This window comes from Carcharodon carcharias, chromosome 6, assembly GCF_017639515.1.
Source record: "Carcharodon carcharias isolate sCarCar2 chromosome 6, sCarCar2.pri, whole genome shotgun sequence".
NCBI lineage: Eukaryota > Metazoa > Chordata > Chondrichthyes > Lamniformes > Lamnidae > Carcharodon > Carcharodon carcharias.
In genome coordinates, this window is record NC_054472.1 from 171,702,788 (window position 1) to 171,715,448 (window position 12,661).

At 40.8% G+C, this 12,661-nt stretch overlaps 1 protein-coding gene across 9 annotated transcripts in view; it reads left to right on the forward strand.

Moving 5' to 3' along the window:
* ankrd12 (ankyrin repeat domain 12) overlaps positions 1-12,661 on the forward strand; it is a 221,053-nt gene that overhangs the window by 171,973 nt on the left and 36,419 nt on the right. For 7 of the 9 annotated variants that reach the window (XM_041189212.1, XM_041189213.1, XM_041189215.1 and 4 more), the window contains 2 exons: positions 6,554-6,622; positions 9,641-9,805. In XM_041189212.1, coding sequence (XP_041045146.1) covers positions 6,554-6,622; positions 9,641-9,805 — 234 coding nt within the window. The remainder of the gene's footprint in view (positions 1-6,553; positions 6,623-9,640; positions 9,806-12,661) is intronic. The other 2 variants (XM_041189219.1, XM_041189220.1) reach the window with 2 other exon arrangements.

Below are 12,661 nucleotides of genomic sequence, written 5' to 3' on the forward strand. Positions count from 1 at the left end.
GCTTAGTTGTCGGAGACAGAGGATGATGACAGAAGGATGCTGTAGTGACTGGAAGCCAATGTCCAGTGGTGTACCACAGGGATCTGTGCTCGGTCCTCTATTATTTGTCATTTATATAAACAACATAATGACTATGTGGGCGGTAGGATTAGTAAGTTTGCGGATGACACAAAGATTGGCTGGGTGGTTAACAGTAAGGTCGAGTGTCTTGGGCTACAGGAAGATATAGAAGGGATGGTCAAATGGGCAGATAAGTGGCAGATGGAACTTAACCCTGAAAAGTGTGAGGTGATACACTTTGGAAAGAGTAATTTGACAAGCAAGTATTCAATGAACGGCATGACATTAGGAAGTTCTGAGGAACAAAGGAACCTTGGCGTGTGTGTCCATAAATCTCTAAAAGCAGAGGGGCATGTTAGTGGGGTGGTGAAAAAGGCATATGGGACACGACTTTATCAATCGAGGCATAGATTACAAAAGTAGGGAGGTCATGTTGGAGTTGTATAGAACCTTGGTGAGGCCACAGCTGGAGTACTGTGTGCAGTTTTGGTCACCACATTATAGGAAGGATGTGATTACACTGGAGGGGGTACAGAGGAGATTCACCAGAATGTTACCTGGGATGAAACATTTAAGTTATGAAGAGAGGTTGGATAGACTTGGATTGTTTTCGTTGGAGCAGAGAAGACTGAGGGGCGACCTGATCGAGGTGTACAAGATTATGAGGGGCATGGACAGGGTGGATAGGGAGCAGCTGTTCCCCTTAGTTGAAGGGTCAGTCACAAGGGGACATAAGTTCAAGGTGAAGGGCAGGAGGTTTAGGGAGGATGTGAGGAAAAGCTTTTTTACTCAGAGGGTGGTGATGGTCTGGAATGCACTGCCTGGGAGGGTGGTGGAGGTGGGTTGCCTCACATCCTTTAAAAAGTACCTGGATGAGCACTTGGCATGTCATAACATTCAAGGCTATGGGCCAAGTGCTGCTGAATGGGGTTAGGTAGGTAGGTCAGGTGTTTCTCACGTGTTGGTGCAGACTCAGTGGCCAAAGGGCCTCTTCTGCACTGTGATTCTGTGATTAAGCTTAGTATCTCGATTACTAGTCCAGTGACATTGTCACTATGCCACCCTCTTTCCCCAAGTGCGTTGGAATAGTCGAGTCTAGAAGGGAACAAAGTCAGTTTGAGCAGCAGGACTGTCAGAAATGGCTGAAAATGGCAGTAAAAGTGGAAGTAGGCGATCTTGGTGATCAAGATATGAGATCGAAGCTGATGGCCAAATAGTACACCAAAGCTGCAAACATTCTGGTTCAGCGTCAGACAGTGAGATAATTGAATATCATTAAGGGGATGTCTTGGGGATAAATCTTAAGGGTTTTATCTTCTTGGCAAAATTGTTTGGGAGAGCCCTGATGGAACAAACTGTTCTGCGTGCCTTTCATGTTGGTTGTCTTATGTACTTGCTGTGACTACTCTCAACACCTTAGTATTGTTACAGGAGGGAAGGAGAAAACAAGTGAAAGTTCTGTTTAACATCTCTGAAAGACTGCATTTCTGGCAAAGCAGCACACCCTCAATGCTGCATTAATGTGTCACTTTCATTAGGAGCTCAAATTTAGAACCTTCAGATTTAAACTGACATGCAACTACAATGCTTCTGCTCATGGATGGCCCGTGGTATAGTTGAACCTCTGCACATGAACACAAGCACCCATAAAATCCAAGTTTCCCTTCACCTATAAGAACTACTCAGCCAGTCAAGGATTAAAAAACTATTGCAGAGCTACTTTAAGAGAACTTGGTAATTTGCCAGGTGCTACCATGGTCATGAGTTCATTTACATAGTGTAGTATCCAGTGGAGAAAAAAGTTATCTATAGCTGTAATATGATGCAGATGGTCCATGCACGTCACCTTTTAGAGCTTCTAAACATATTCTAATTTTTTTATTCATTCACCGGATGTGGGCATCACTGGTAAGGCTGCCATTTATTGTCCATCTCTAATTTACCTTGAGAAGAGGGTGATGAGTTGTCTTCAACCACTGCAATCCATGTAGTGTAGGTACACCCACAGTGATGTTAGGGAAGGAGTTCCAGAATTTTGACCCAATGACAGCACTCGTCCAGGCAAGTGGAGGGTATTCTGTCACAGTTCTGACTTGTTCCTTGCGGGAGGTGAGTTACTTGCCACAGAGTTTCCAGACTCTGACCTGCTCTTGTAGCCACAGCATTTTTATGGTTGGTCCAGTTCAGTTTCTGTTCAATGGTAACCCTCAGGATGTTGATGTTAGTGGAGATGGTTAGATTTTTCCTTGTTGGAGATGATCATTGCCCCCCCCCCCCACCAACTTGTGTGGCATGAATGTTACTTGCCACTTATCAGCCCAATCCTGAATGATATTCAGGTCTTGCTGCACGTGGGTACGGACTGTTTCAATATCTGAGGAATCGCGAATGGTACTGGACAATCAAAGGTGAGCATTCCCACTTCTGACCTTGTGATGGAGGGAAGGTCATCAACGAAGCAGCTGAAAATGGATGGACCTAGGACACTAGCCTAAGGAGCTCCTGCGGTGATGTCCTGGAGCTGAGATGATCGGCCTCGAACAGCGACAACCTTTATACCAGGCATGATTTCAACTAGTGGAGTTTCCTCCTGACTCCCATTGATTTCAATTTTACCAGGGCTCCTTTTGTGTCACATTCAGTGAAATGATTTCACTATCACCTCTTTTTTGGATCAAGGCTGCAATGAAGTCTGGAGTTGAGCGGCCCTGACACATCACAAACTGAGCTTTTTTTTTACTCCGCAGATGTCACACCTGCTGAGTTTTTCCAGGTATTTTTTTTTTTACTCGTTCTTGGGACATGGGCATCTGGCTAGGTCAGCATTTATTGCCCATCCCTAACTGACAGAGGGCATTTTAGAGTCAATCACCTTACTGTGGGTTTGGAGTCACATGTAGGCCAGACCAGGTAAGGACAGCAGATTTCCTTCCCTAAAGGACACTAGTGAACCAGGTGGGTTTTTATGACAATCGACAATGGTTTCATGGTCATCAACGGACTTTTAATTCCAGATTGTATTATTGAGTTCAAATTCCACCATCTGTCCTGGGTCCCCAGACCATTACCCCTGGGTCTCTGGATTACTAGACCAGTGAACAATACCACTATGCCACCGCCTCCACTGGTAAGCAGGTTACTGCTGATGAATTCTTTTCACATTCAGAACATTTAAAGGGTTCTCTTTTATCAGAGGGAAAGCATTGGCTTTCAATGTAGCGTGAGTACTGAAAAACTGCTGTTTGATAGTGCTGTCAGTGTCACCTTTAATTATTTTGCTCATGATTGAGGGTAGGCTGATGGGGTGGTATTTGGCCATATTGGAGTGATTGAACTTTCTGTGGACAGGACATACATGGGCAATTGTCTAAATTGTCAGGTAGATGCCAGTGTTGTAGCTGTACAACTTGGCTAGGGGCGCAACTATTGCTAGAGCACAGACCTTCAGTACTACTCCCAGAATCTTATCAGGACCCTTAGCTTTTGCTCTATCCAGTGTCTTCAGCTGTTTCTTGATATCACATGGAGTGAATCAAACTGGCTGAAAACTGGCACCTATGTTGATGGTAAGAACCAGAGATGGACTTGGCACTTCTGGTTGAAGATAGTCACAAATACTTCAGCCTTGTCTTTTGATCTGATGCGCTGGGCTTCCACATCATTGAGGGTGAGGATGTTGCGTGGAGCTGCTTCTTTTAGTTCTTTAATTGTCTGCCATCATTCACCACTGGGTGTGGCAGGACCTGCAGGTTTTGATATGCTCCACTGGTTATGTGATCACTTCATTCTGTCTGTCGTGCCACTTCCTCTGATTGTGATTGTGTTTAATTCTGCTGCTGATGTCCCACAGCACCTCATGGATACCAAGCTAGGTGGAAAGGTAAGCTGTGGGAAAGAGGCAGAGAGCGTGATGAGAGATATAGGCAGTTTAAGTGAGTGGGCAACAAGATGTCAGATGGCGTATAAGGAAGTGTGAAATTATTCACTTTGGTCGTAAGAATAAAAAAGCAGAACATTTTTTAAAAAGTGAGAAACTTGTTCATGTTCAAAGAGACTTGGGTGTGCTCATACAAGGAACACAAAGTTAGCGTATAGAATCAGCAAGCAATTAGGAAGACAGGTGGCATGTTGGCCTTTATTGCAAGGAAATTGGATTACAAGAGTAAAGAAGTCTTGCTACAATTGTATAGTTGAGACTGCATCTGGAGTACTGTGTGAAGTTTTGGCCTCCACATTTAAGAAAGGATATACTGCATTGGAGGTGGTACATAAAGGTTCACTAAATTGGTCACTGGAATGAGGGGGTTGTCCTATGATGAGAGGCTGAGTAAATTGGGCTTACATTCTCTGGATTTTAGAAGAATGAGAAACAATTTCATTGAAACCTACAAAATTTTGAAGGGGCTTCTTAGAGTGAACACTGAGACTGTTTCCACTGATCAGGGAATCTAAAACAAGGGGGTACAGTCTTAGGATAAGGGGCTGATCATTTAGGATTGACATGCAAAGAAATTACTTCACATAAATGGCTGTGAATCTTTGAAATTCTCTACCCCAGAGGGTTATGAATGCACCTTTGTTAAATACATTCAAGGCTGGGATAGACAGATTTTTGTTCTCTCAGGGAATTAAGGGATATAGGGAGCAGATGGAAAAATGGAGTTGAAGCCCAGATCAGCCATGATCATATTGAATGGTGGCGCAGGTTTGATGGACCATATGGTCTACTCCTGCTCCTATTTCTTGTGTTTTTGAATGGATGTCCAGATGAGCTGCTGAATCTATTCATTTAGTACAGTGGTGGTGTCACACAATACAATGGAGGGTGTCTCCAGTGTAAAGACGAGATTTGTTTCTGTGAGGGCTGTGTAATGGTCACTCCTACCAATGTTGTTAGGGATTGATGTATCTGTGACAGGTAGATTGGTGAGGTTGAGGTCAAGGAGGCTTTTCTCTCTTGTTGGTGTTCTCACAACCTACTGCAGGACCAGTCTAGAAGATATGTCCTTCAGGGCTCTGCCTGCTAGGCCAGTAGTGGTGCTACTGAGCCATTCTTGGTGACAGACATTGAAGTCCCCCGCCCACAGTACATCTTGTGCCCTTGCTGCCTTTCCTCAGTACTTTTTGCAAGGGGTGTTCAACATGGAGGAGTACTAATTCATGAGCTGTGGGAGGATGGTAGTAAGTAATCAGGAAGTTTCCTTGCCCATGTTTGACCTGATGCCATGAAATTTCGTGGGATCCAGAGTTAATGTTGAGGATTGCCAGAGCCACTTGCTCTCGGTTGTATACCGCTGTGCAACCACCTGTGATAGGTCTGCCCTGCTGGTGGGCAAGACAAATTCAGCTTTGGTGGGCAGAATTTTATGGCCCTGCCCCACCATGATGGGGCCATAAAATTCTGCCTGGTGATGAAAGAGCCTGGGGCATTAGCTGTAAGGTATGAGTGTGACTGTCAGGCTGTACCTAGGTTCCTACGTCAGTGCTGTGTGATCTGTTGTTTTTCGCCTTTTCTGTCTATTTCAGAGTTAATAACATTGCTGTAGGTCTGGTATCATGTAGGTCAGATCAGGTAAGGATAGATTTCCTTTCCTTAAGGGACATTAGTGAATCAGATGGGTTTTTACAACAATCTGTTAGCTTTATATTCACCATTACATAGGATAGCTTTTTGTTCCAGACTTTTTAATTAAACTTACCAGCAGCAATCTTGGTGAGATTTGAATTCGTGTCTCTGGAGCATTAGTCAGGGTTTCAGAATTACTAGTCCAGTAACATTGCCACTGTGCTACCATTCCCAGTTCAGTTACACATATGTTACAAATACTGAAAGGAAAGTCCCTTTTATCTTAGTTTTGAATCACATGACTTAAATGCGTCTATTTGATTGGCTAATTATGGACCTTCAGCTTGACTAGATTCACATGACTGGAAATTTTAGTTTCTGAAATGTTGATTTGCCGGGATCTAAAAATAGACCTCATAGGCGCACACATGTTTTTAAACAATATATTTCGACCTTGAGAAGGAAAGAGCTCCAGGCTGATGAAAAATACTGCACAAGCTTGTTTTTCATCATATTAACCTAGTAAGTTGCAGGATTCAGAACTTCATTCTTCAACAAATCAAAAAGAATCATATCTTTGATATTTTATTCATTCATCAATGTTGATGGACAGAATTTAGTTCCTCAAATTATGCCAAGTTCTCCTTGGCAAGCACTCAAGTAGTTTTGGTTAGTGTTCACAGTAGATAAGGGAAGGATTTTTGGTGATACTTTGGTTGTTGTCTTTTGAAAATATGTATATGCGGTCTCATTTAAAAGATCAAAAAAATGTTCAAGATCTTGAAGAAAACGTTTTTGAACAGACTGCCATCAAGCTAGAAATTCCTCATTACCCTAGCTTATTAAAGAGTACAGGATTTCCTTTGCAAACAAAATACTTCAAATGTTGAATATTTTTCTTACTCTGCATTTTCTCTTGGTCTTTAGATTCAGATCCAGGACACTCAAGTGAAACCTGGGGAGAACGATTAATACCACCTTATAGGACATACTCTGGTAAATGCTGTTAACTTTTGTGAAAGCTTCTTTCCCCCAATCTCCAAATAATTGTTACTTGAAAAAAATGTCTAATTCCACCTTATTATTATTGGATGCTTGTGACATCATTTATTTTTTCTGACTTCTCAATGGTGTGTGCAGTATGCTACAGTCTGACAGCATTCTATGGCCAGTCCCACTTGCTACTTAACTTATTTAATTGTGTTCTACACAACACACAAACGCAGCTCCTCTGGTTTAACTTGCGGGGTCTGCCATGGAAACTGAGTTCACAGAATCACAATTGCAAAAGCACAGAAGGGGACCATTTGGTCCATGTCTGCACTGACTCTCTGAATGAGCAATTCACTTGGTGTCATTCTCCTGCCTTCTCCCTGCACATTCTTCCTTTTCAGATAACAGTCTAATTCTAATTGGAATCCTCGACTGAACTTGCCTCCACCGCACTCTCAGGCAGTGCATTCCAGACCTTAAGCACTCACTGCTTGAAAAAGTTTTTCCTCATGTTGCTTTTACTTCTTTTGCCAATTACTTTAGATCTGTGCCCTCTCATCCTTGATCCTTTCAAGAATGAGAACAGTTTCCCCCATCTACTCTGTCCTGACGCCCATGATTTTGAGCTGAGTTGTGTAAGAATATAACTGCTCCAGGTAACTGTATTAATTAATAGCTCCGAGCATCCAGCCTCGGCAACTTTAATATTTCAAGAAATACAAGGGTAACTTCTGATCTACCTTATGTTGGGTCTATCAATCATCATATATGGATATGAATCACCTTCATGTATATTTGCATATAACCGCCTACTGGGCGGAACCTTTGGCACCCTGAGTGTGAACTCTTCTGCTTCAGCTGGCCACATAACACCAGTGCACTCACTATTTATGCCATCTTCTTTCACACATCTACTTTGATCCGAAGCTACAGGTAAATACCACTCCGTGTGCTATTTTACTTGTCTAAGAAAAGATTGAAACTGGCTTTGTTTCCTTCAGTAGTACAGACAGTAGGCCTCATCGCTTGAAGATTTCTGCATTCACCATTTCTTCCACTACTGTATCTGTGGTAATCTCACTTAACTATTTTCAGTTTAGGCACTCCTAATCAATGCTGCATTCAAGGTCATGTGATTCAGTACTCTTCTAAGGGTCTATTATGTCTGCAGCAATACAGTTAATCACTGCCAGCTGTCTTTCTCAGTTCAGGCTTTCTGTTCTGCAAGCAGATGCTTATAGCACATGCTGCACCTACCCTCTCTCTGCTGTTTAACCCATGATTCATTTTGCTCATGTCAAGTTACCCTAACTTTTTTTATTACTACCCTTAAACCTGCAAGTTATATCTCAGTTGGGCATTTGTGGAGAATTACAGCTTGCCGTGATTCTGCCAACCCAAGACAGCAAATTTTCAAAGGAAGAAGCAACACTAGTTTGCTAATATTTCCAACCTTGGGTAGATTAAGTAGAAAAAATTCAGACGAGTTTCTTGATCATGACATAGGTTGTTTAGTAACTAGTGCTCGCCATGATGGTCTAAACAGGGAAATATTTTCAGTTAATACCAATTGAATTGCAAGTTGAAAATAGGAGCTAAAAAGGTCACATTTCTGAACTGCATTACAACTAAATTCTTTGAAGTTACAGTTGCAAAATTAATATACTTATTGCCTTTCTAATGAAGTGTCCAGTAAAATTAATCATATGTAAGTTGATGGTGTACTCACCTTCATCTCCTTGGAGCTCCTAAAGATGAAATGGAAGATTGTTAAAGTACTATAAAACCTCTTCTTGAAAACCTAAAATCTAAAAACTAATTGTGTGCTACTTTGCATTTATTGGAAGAGATTATGCTAAATAAAATGGTGTACTTAATCTGTATTTTGTAAGTAACTTGTTCACAAAGAAGATGTGTTTATATTTTTTTGAATGTTTTGTTCGCAAGATTCAAAATCCTAAAACATTAAACATTGTCATCTGCTCTGCAAGCTATTCAAATCTTAGTGCTCGAGCTGTGTTTTTCATGAGCCACAAACCTAAATTTTGTATTGCTTAAGGGCCCCTCTCAGCAATGCTGCAATTTAGAGTGATAGAACATGGGTCTCTTCCCCTAGCTTCTTACGTAGTTAACTGCTGCATAGATGCAGAATGTAGGCTAAGCATTTTCCCACAGGAAAGGGAAATAATCTGCAGGATGTCGATTCAAGCTGTCAGGTAGTTTACTAGAACCTTTTACTTACTTCTTGAATGTTGGCGTAGCCAAGGGTTGGCCACTTAGCCCTTCGAGCCTGTTCACCATTCAGATAGATCATGAGTGATCTGTACCTCAAATCCACTTACCTGCCTTAGCTCCAAATCCCTTGAAGCCCTTGTCTAACAAAATTCGTGGATTGTATTATTGAAGGCTTCAATTGTGCCAGCATCTACAGTCTTTTGGGAGGAAAAACTTCCAAATTTCTCCTTTACTTAATGTAGAAAAAGTGCTTCCTCATTATTTTCCTAAATGGCCTAGCTCTAATTTCAAAATTATGCTCCCTTATTTGATTTCCACATTAGAGGAAACAATTTCCCTGTACCAAATTCTTTTCACATTTTAATGCCTCAGTCAGATTCAAATTCAATATTTGAGGGAATAAAAATCATGTTTATGTGACTTGTCCTCAATTTGACACTTGAAGCCTTGGTATAATTTTGGTAAATCTGTACTGCACCCCCTCCTAGGTCAATATATTTTCTTTGAGGTACAGTGTCTGAAACTGAATGCAGTACTCCAGATGGGGTCTGACCAAGGCCCTGTATGTACACTGAAGGATAATTTCCTCCCGTTTGTAATCCAGTCCCCCCTTGAAATAAAAGCAACCTGTTTGGGACTGGGAATTTTGAATTCTTCCGTCCATTGTTTTTTTTTAACGTCATGCATTAATAAATTATTGTAGCCAGGTGAGCTGAGGGAATGGTTTAAGATTTTAGAAATAATTTTTTTAAAAGAAAAGTAACATTCAATTTTTTTAAATTTCAGAAAAAGAAGGTCCTGAGAAAAAGAAAATGAAAAAGGAGCCTGGAAATAAAAAATCCGTTCCTGTTTGCAAAGCCACGCTTGGTGGCATACTTATTGGGTATCCACTGTCGGAACGTCAGCAGATGGCTCTAGTGATGCAGATGACTGCAAGAGATAACAGTCCAGGTCATACCAACCATATTTTTTTAAGTTAACTTTTAATTGTGTAATACTTATGAGCTCCTAAATGAACTTAATGTTTAAAAAATTTTTGCTCATTTGGAATAGTGAATAATATTGCAAAGTTAATCATACTTTAGATTGACAAACGTTAAGTGCTGTGAAAATGTGCAAGACTCTTACAAATTCAGTTAACTTTAGTTCAAAAGTAAGTCATCCTATATCCAGTTACACAATGAGGTTTTCCATTATAAGACAGAAAGCTTGCTAATTGGGCATCATATAGGCATCCTGTATCTTAACAGGAATGAAAACAGGAAATGCTGGAAAAGCTCAGCAGCTCTAGCAGCATCAGCTCTGAAGAACTCATATGGACTGAAACATTCACTCCTGTTTCTCTCTCTACAGAGGCTGCCAGACCTGCTGAGTTTCTCCAGCACTTCCTGTTTTTATTTTAGATTTCCAGCATCCACAGTAGTTTGCTTTTATTTTATTGTATCTTAACAGCACATGAATATGAATAATGTGTGAGAAAAGAAACTGCGCATGTTCTCTTGATTAAATTTTTGTCCAGTTTTCTTCCCACCTCTTCTGAAGGTGCTGATTCCCTCACTGTTCCTTAGGCAGCAGTTCTTTTGGTTTATCATAATTGAATTGCCAGCTAAAACTCATTGTCTAAATTCACAGATGAAGCATGCCATTTGTCAGATCCTGGAGTCCTGCTATTGGCTGTGGTGCTGCACCTCATTATGAATCCTTAGTTTCAGAATTTGGGAACGTAATTGGTATTTTACCTAGTAATCGTTTTCTTGAGGATTCTAGAGTTTATTCTATCTGGTACAAGAACCTTGAGGTTCTTTGAGGTTTTTTCATGATACAAGCTTTTGCTTTCATATGTGATAGGTTATTAAGACCAAATGGCTGCAATGTGGGAGGGAATATCATTTTTCACTCACTGCCAATGCTTTAAAGAGGCAGGCCAGCAGCAAAACAGCAGTAAAACAGAAAAAATTAAAAAGCAGAGGCTTGCTTTGCATAGTCCCTCCAAAGGGGATAGGAAACAGCAGAGAGAAGTACCTACAACTGAAGAAGGACTTAAATGTAGTAATGCTTTCAACCTGTCTCCTACCATCAAAAGACTTCAAACACCTTTACTGTACAGATATTATTCTGGGGAAGCTGAGACAGTGACTGACAAATGGGACGTTAGTCCATGCCTATCTCCCATCATTGGCATACAGCAAGACGGACAAAGGAAAATGCCAGTGGCAATTTTTTTAAAATGGACAGGAGGCTGACCCACCCACTTACTGCTTGTTTTTGGTAATAAAGGAGTATTTGGGACTAAAATCTAAGCTCCTATCTAATCACTAGCACTTCAGCTATGTCTCGCAGAACTGGAAAAAAATTAAATGGCTTTTTTGAACACATTCGGATTTTCTGCTGTTCTTTCATCTCTTCTAATACTGTTTATACTTCAGTCAGTCAGCCTTTGTACAAATCAGAACTCTCTCTAACCCTTGGGTGTCATTATTTTTGGGCAGGGTTGAGTACTTATGTATTTTCAGATTTCAAAGCAGGTGTCCTTCCTCTCTTTTGTTGAATTTCAGCCTAATTTTTATGTGGAATGCAAGTTGTTTTAACCTCCATCTTGTAACCTATAGTATCCTATTTTGCTATACAAAGGAATAACCTGAGGATATCCCTCTAATGGTTTTGATTTTGACTTTGTTTTCTCAATGATTCTAAAGTGGCTTCACTTTTTCTATTGTTTTCTGTGATTTTCTTTGCAGTTTCACTTTACTTTTGTTTTAGGTACTATAAATCAATATCCAATTGGCACCATTGATTTTTGAACTTATTGGCAATATAATTTTTTTTTTCCCTCAAACCAATTTGAGGCTTCAGAATATGCTTACGTTGCCACAGAATCTTTCTAGTACTGGGAACCTTCAAAGTTGTCCTGATTTCTTCGATTCATTTATGATTTAGCTGATCAGATTTGTTCAAAACTCAGTTGCAGTGGTCATAGAGATCACCAAAGTTACTGGAAAGGAATTATGACCTTTAATGTGTCCGAGATCAGATCATCCAGATGCAGGGAAACTTGGTACAGGACTGCTTCAATCACCGAATGTTTCACTGAATTTTGTTACCATTCATTGGAAACTTAAAGTCCCAAGACAGCATATGCAACCTCCTCCAACGTTTGGTTGCTAAGGTGTGCCTCAGTTTTTGGGTGGGCCTTAGAACCAGTAGCAATCAATGCAGATGCCTTCAAGGCGCAATATAAACTCTGGAGCACTATTATCCAGCTCTGATCGATACATATGCCAGTAGAAGGTGCCCAGGCGATATGCTTAATTTTCGTTACCACAGCTCTGAGGCAGATACCAAGGTACCCACACAGATGGACATGCACACAGTTGTCTTGGAAACAGCTAATCGCTGTCAGTGTATGTCTAAACACTAAGAGATAACTAGCCCTCCTCCTCGGGTATTTCCTCTCCTGGCTTATTTCATTGTAGGATCTGGCAGGAGAGCAGTAGTAATTATTGTTGTTCTACAGCTTCTCAAATAGTTTACTTAACAATGAATAAATTAAGCTTACCTGATTATTTGCAGATAAAGCCAATTCAGTTCATAGACAAATCTGAAATGTTGCCCATAAAAGCTTCTATTTGACTGGGATTTTGTACATTGGATGTGGAGATCTAATAGGATAGTATGGGTTTCTGTGAAGGGTGGCTCCAAGGAACCTACTTAGGACAGTGTTTAAGTCTTTTCAGAGCATTATTTATCTGTTTAATGTCATATGTTTTGCTGCTCCAGCTGTCTATGTTGGCTTCAAGTTGCCCAGTA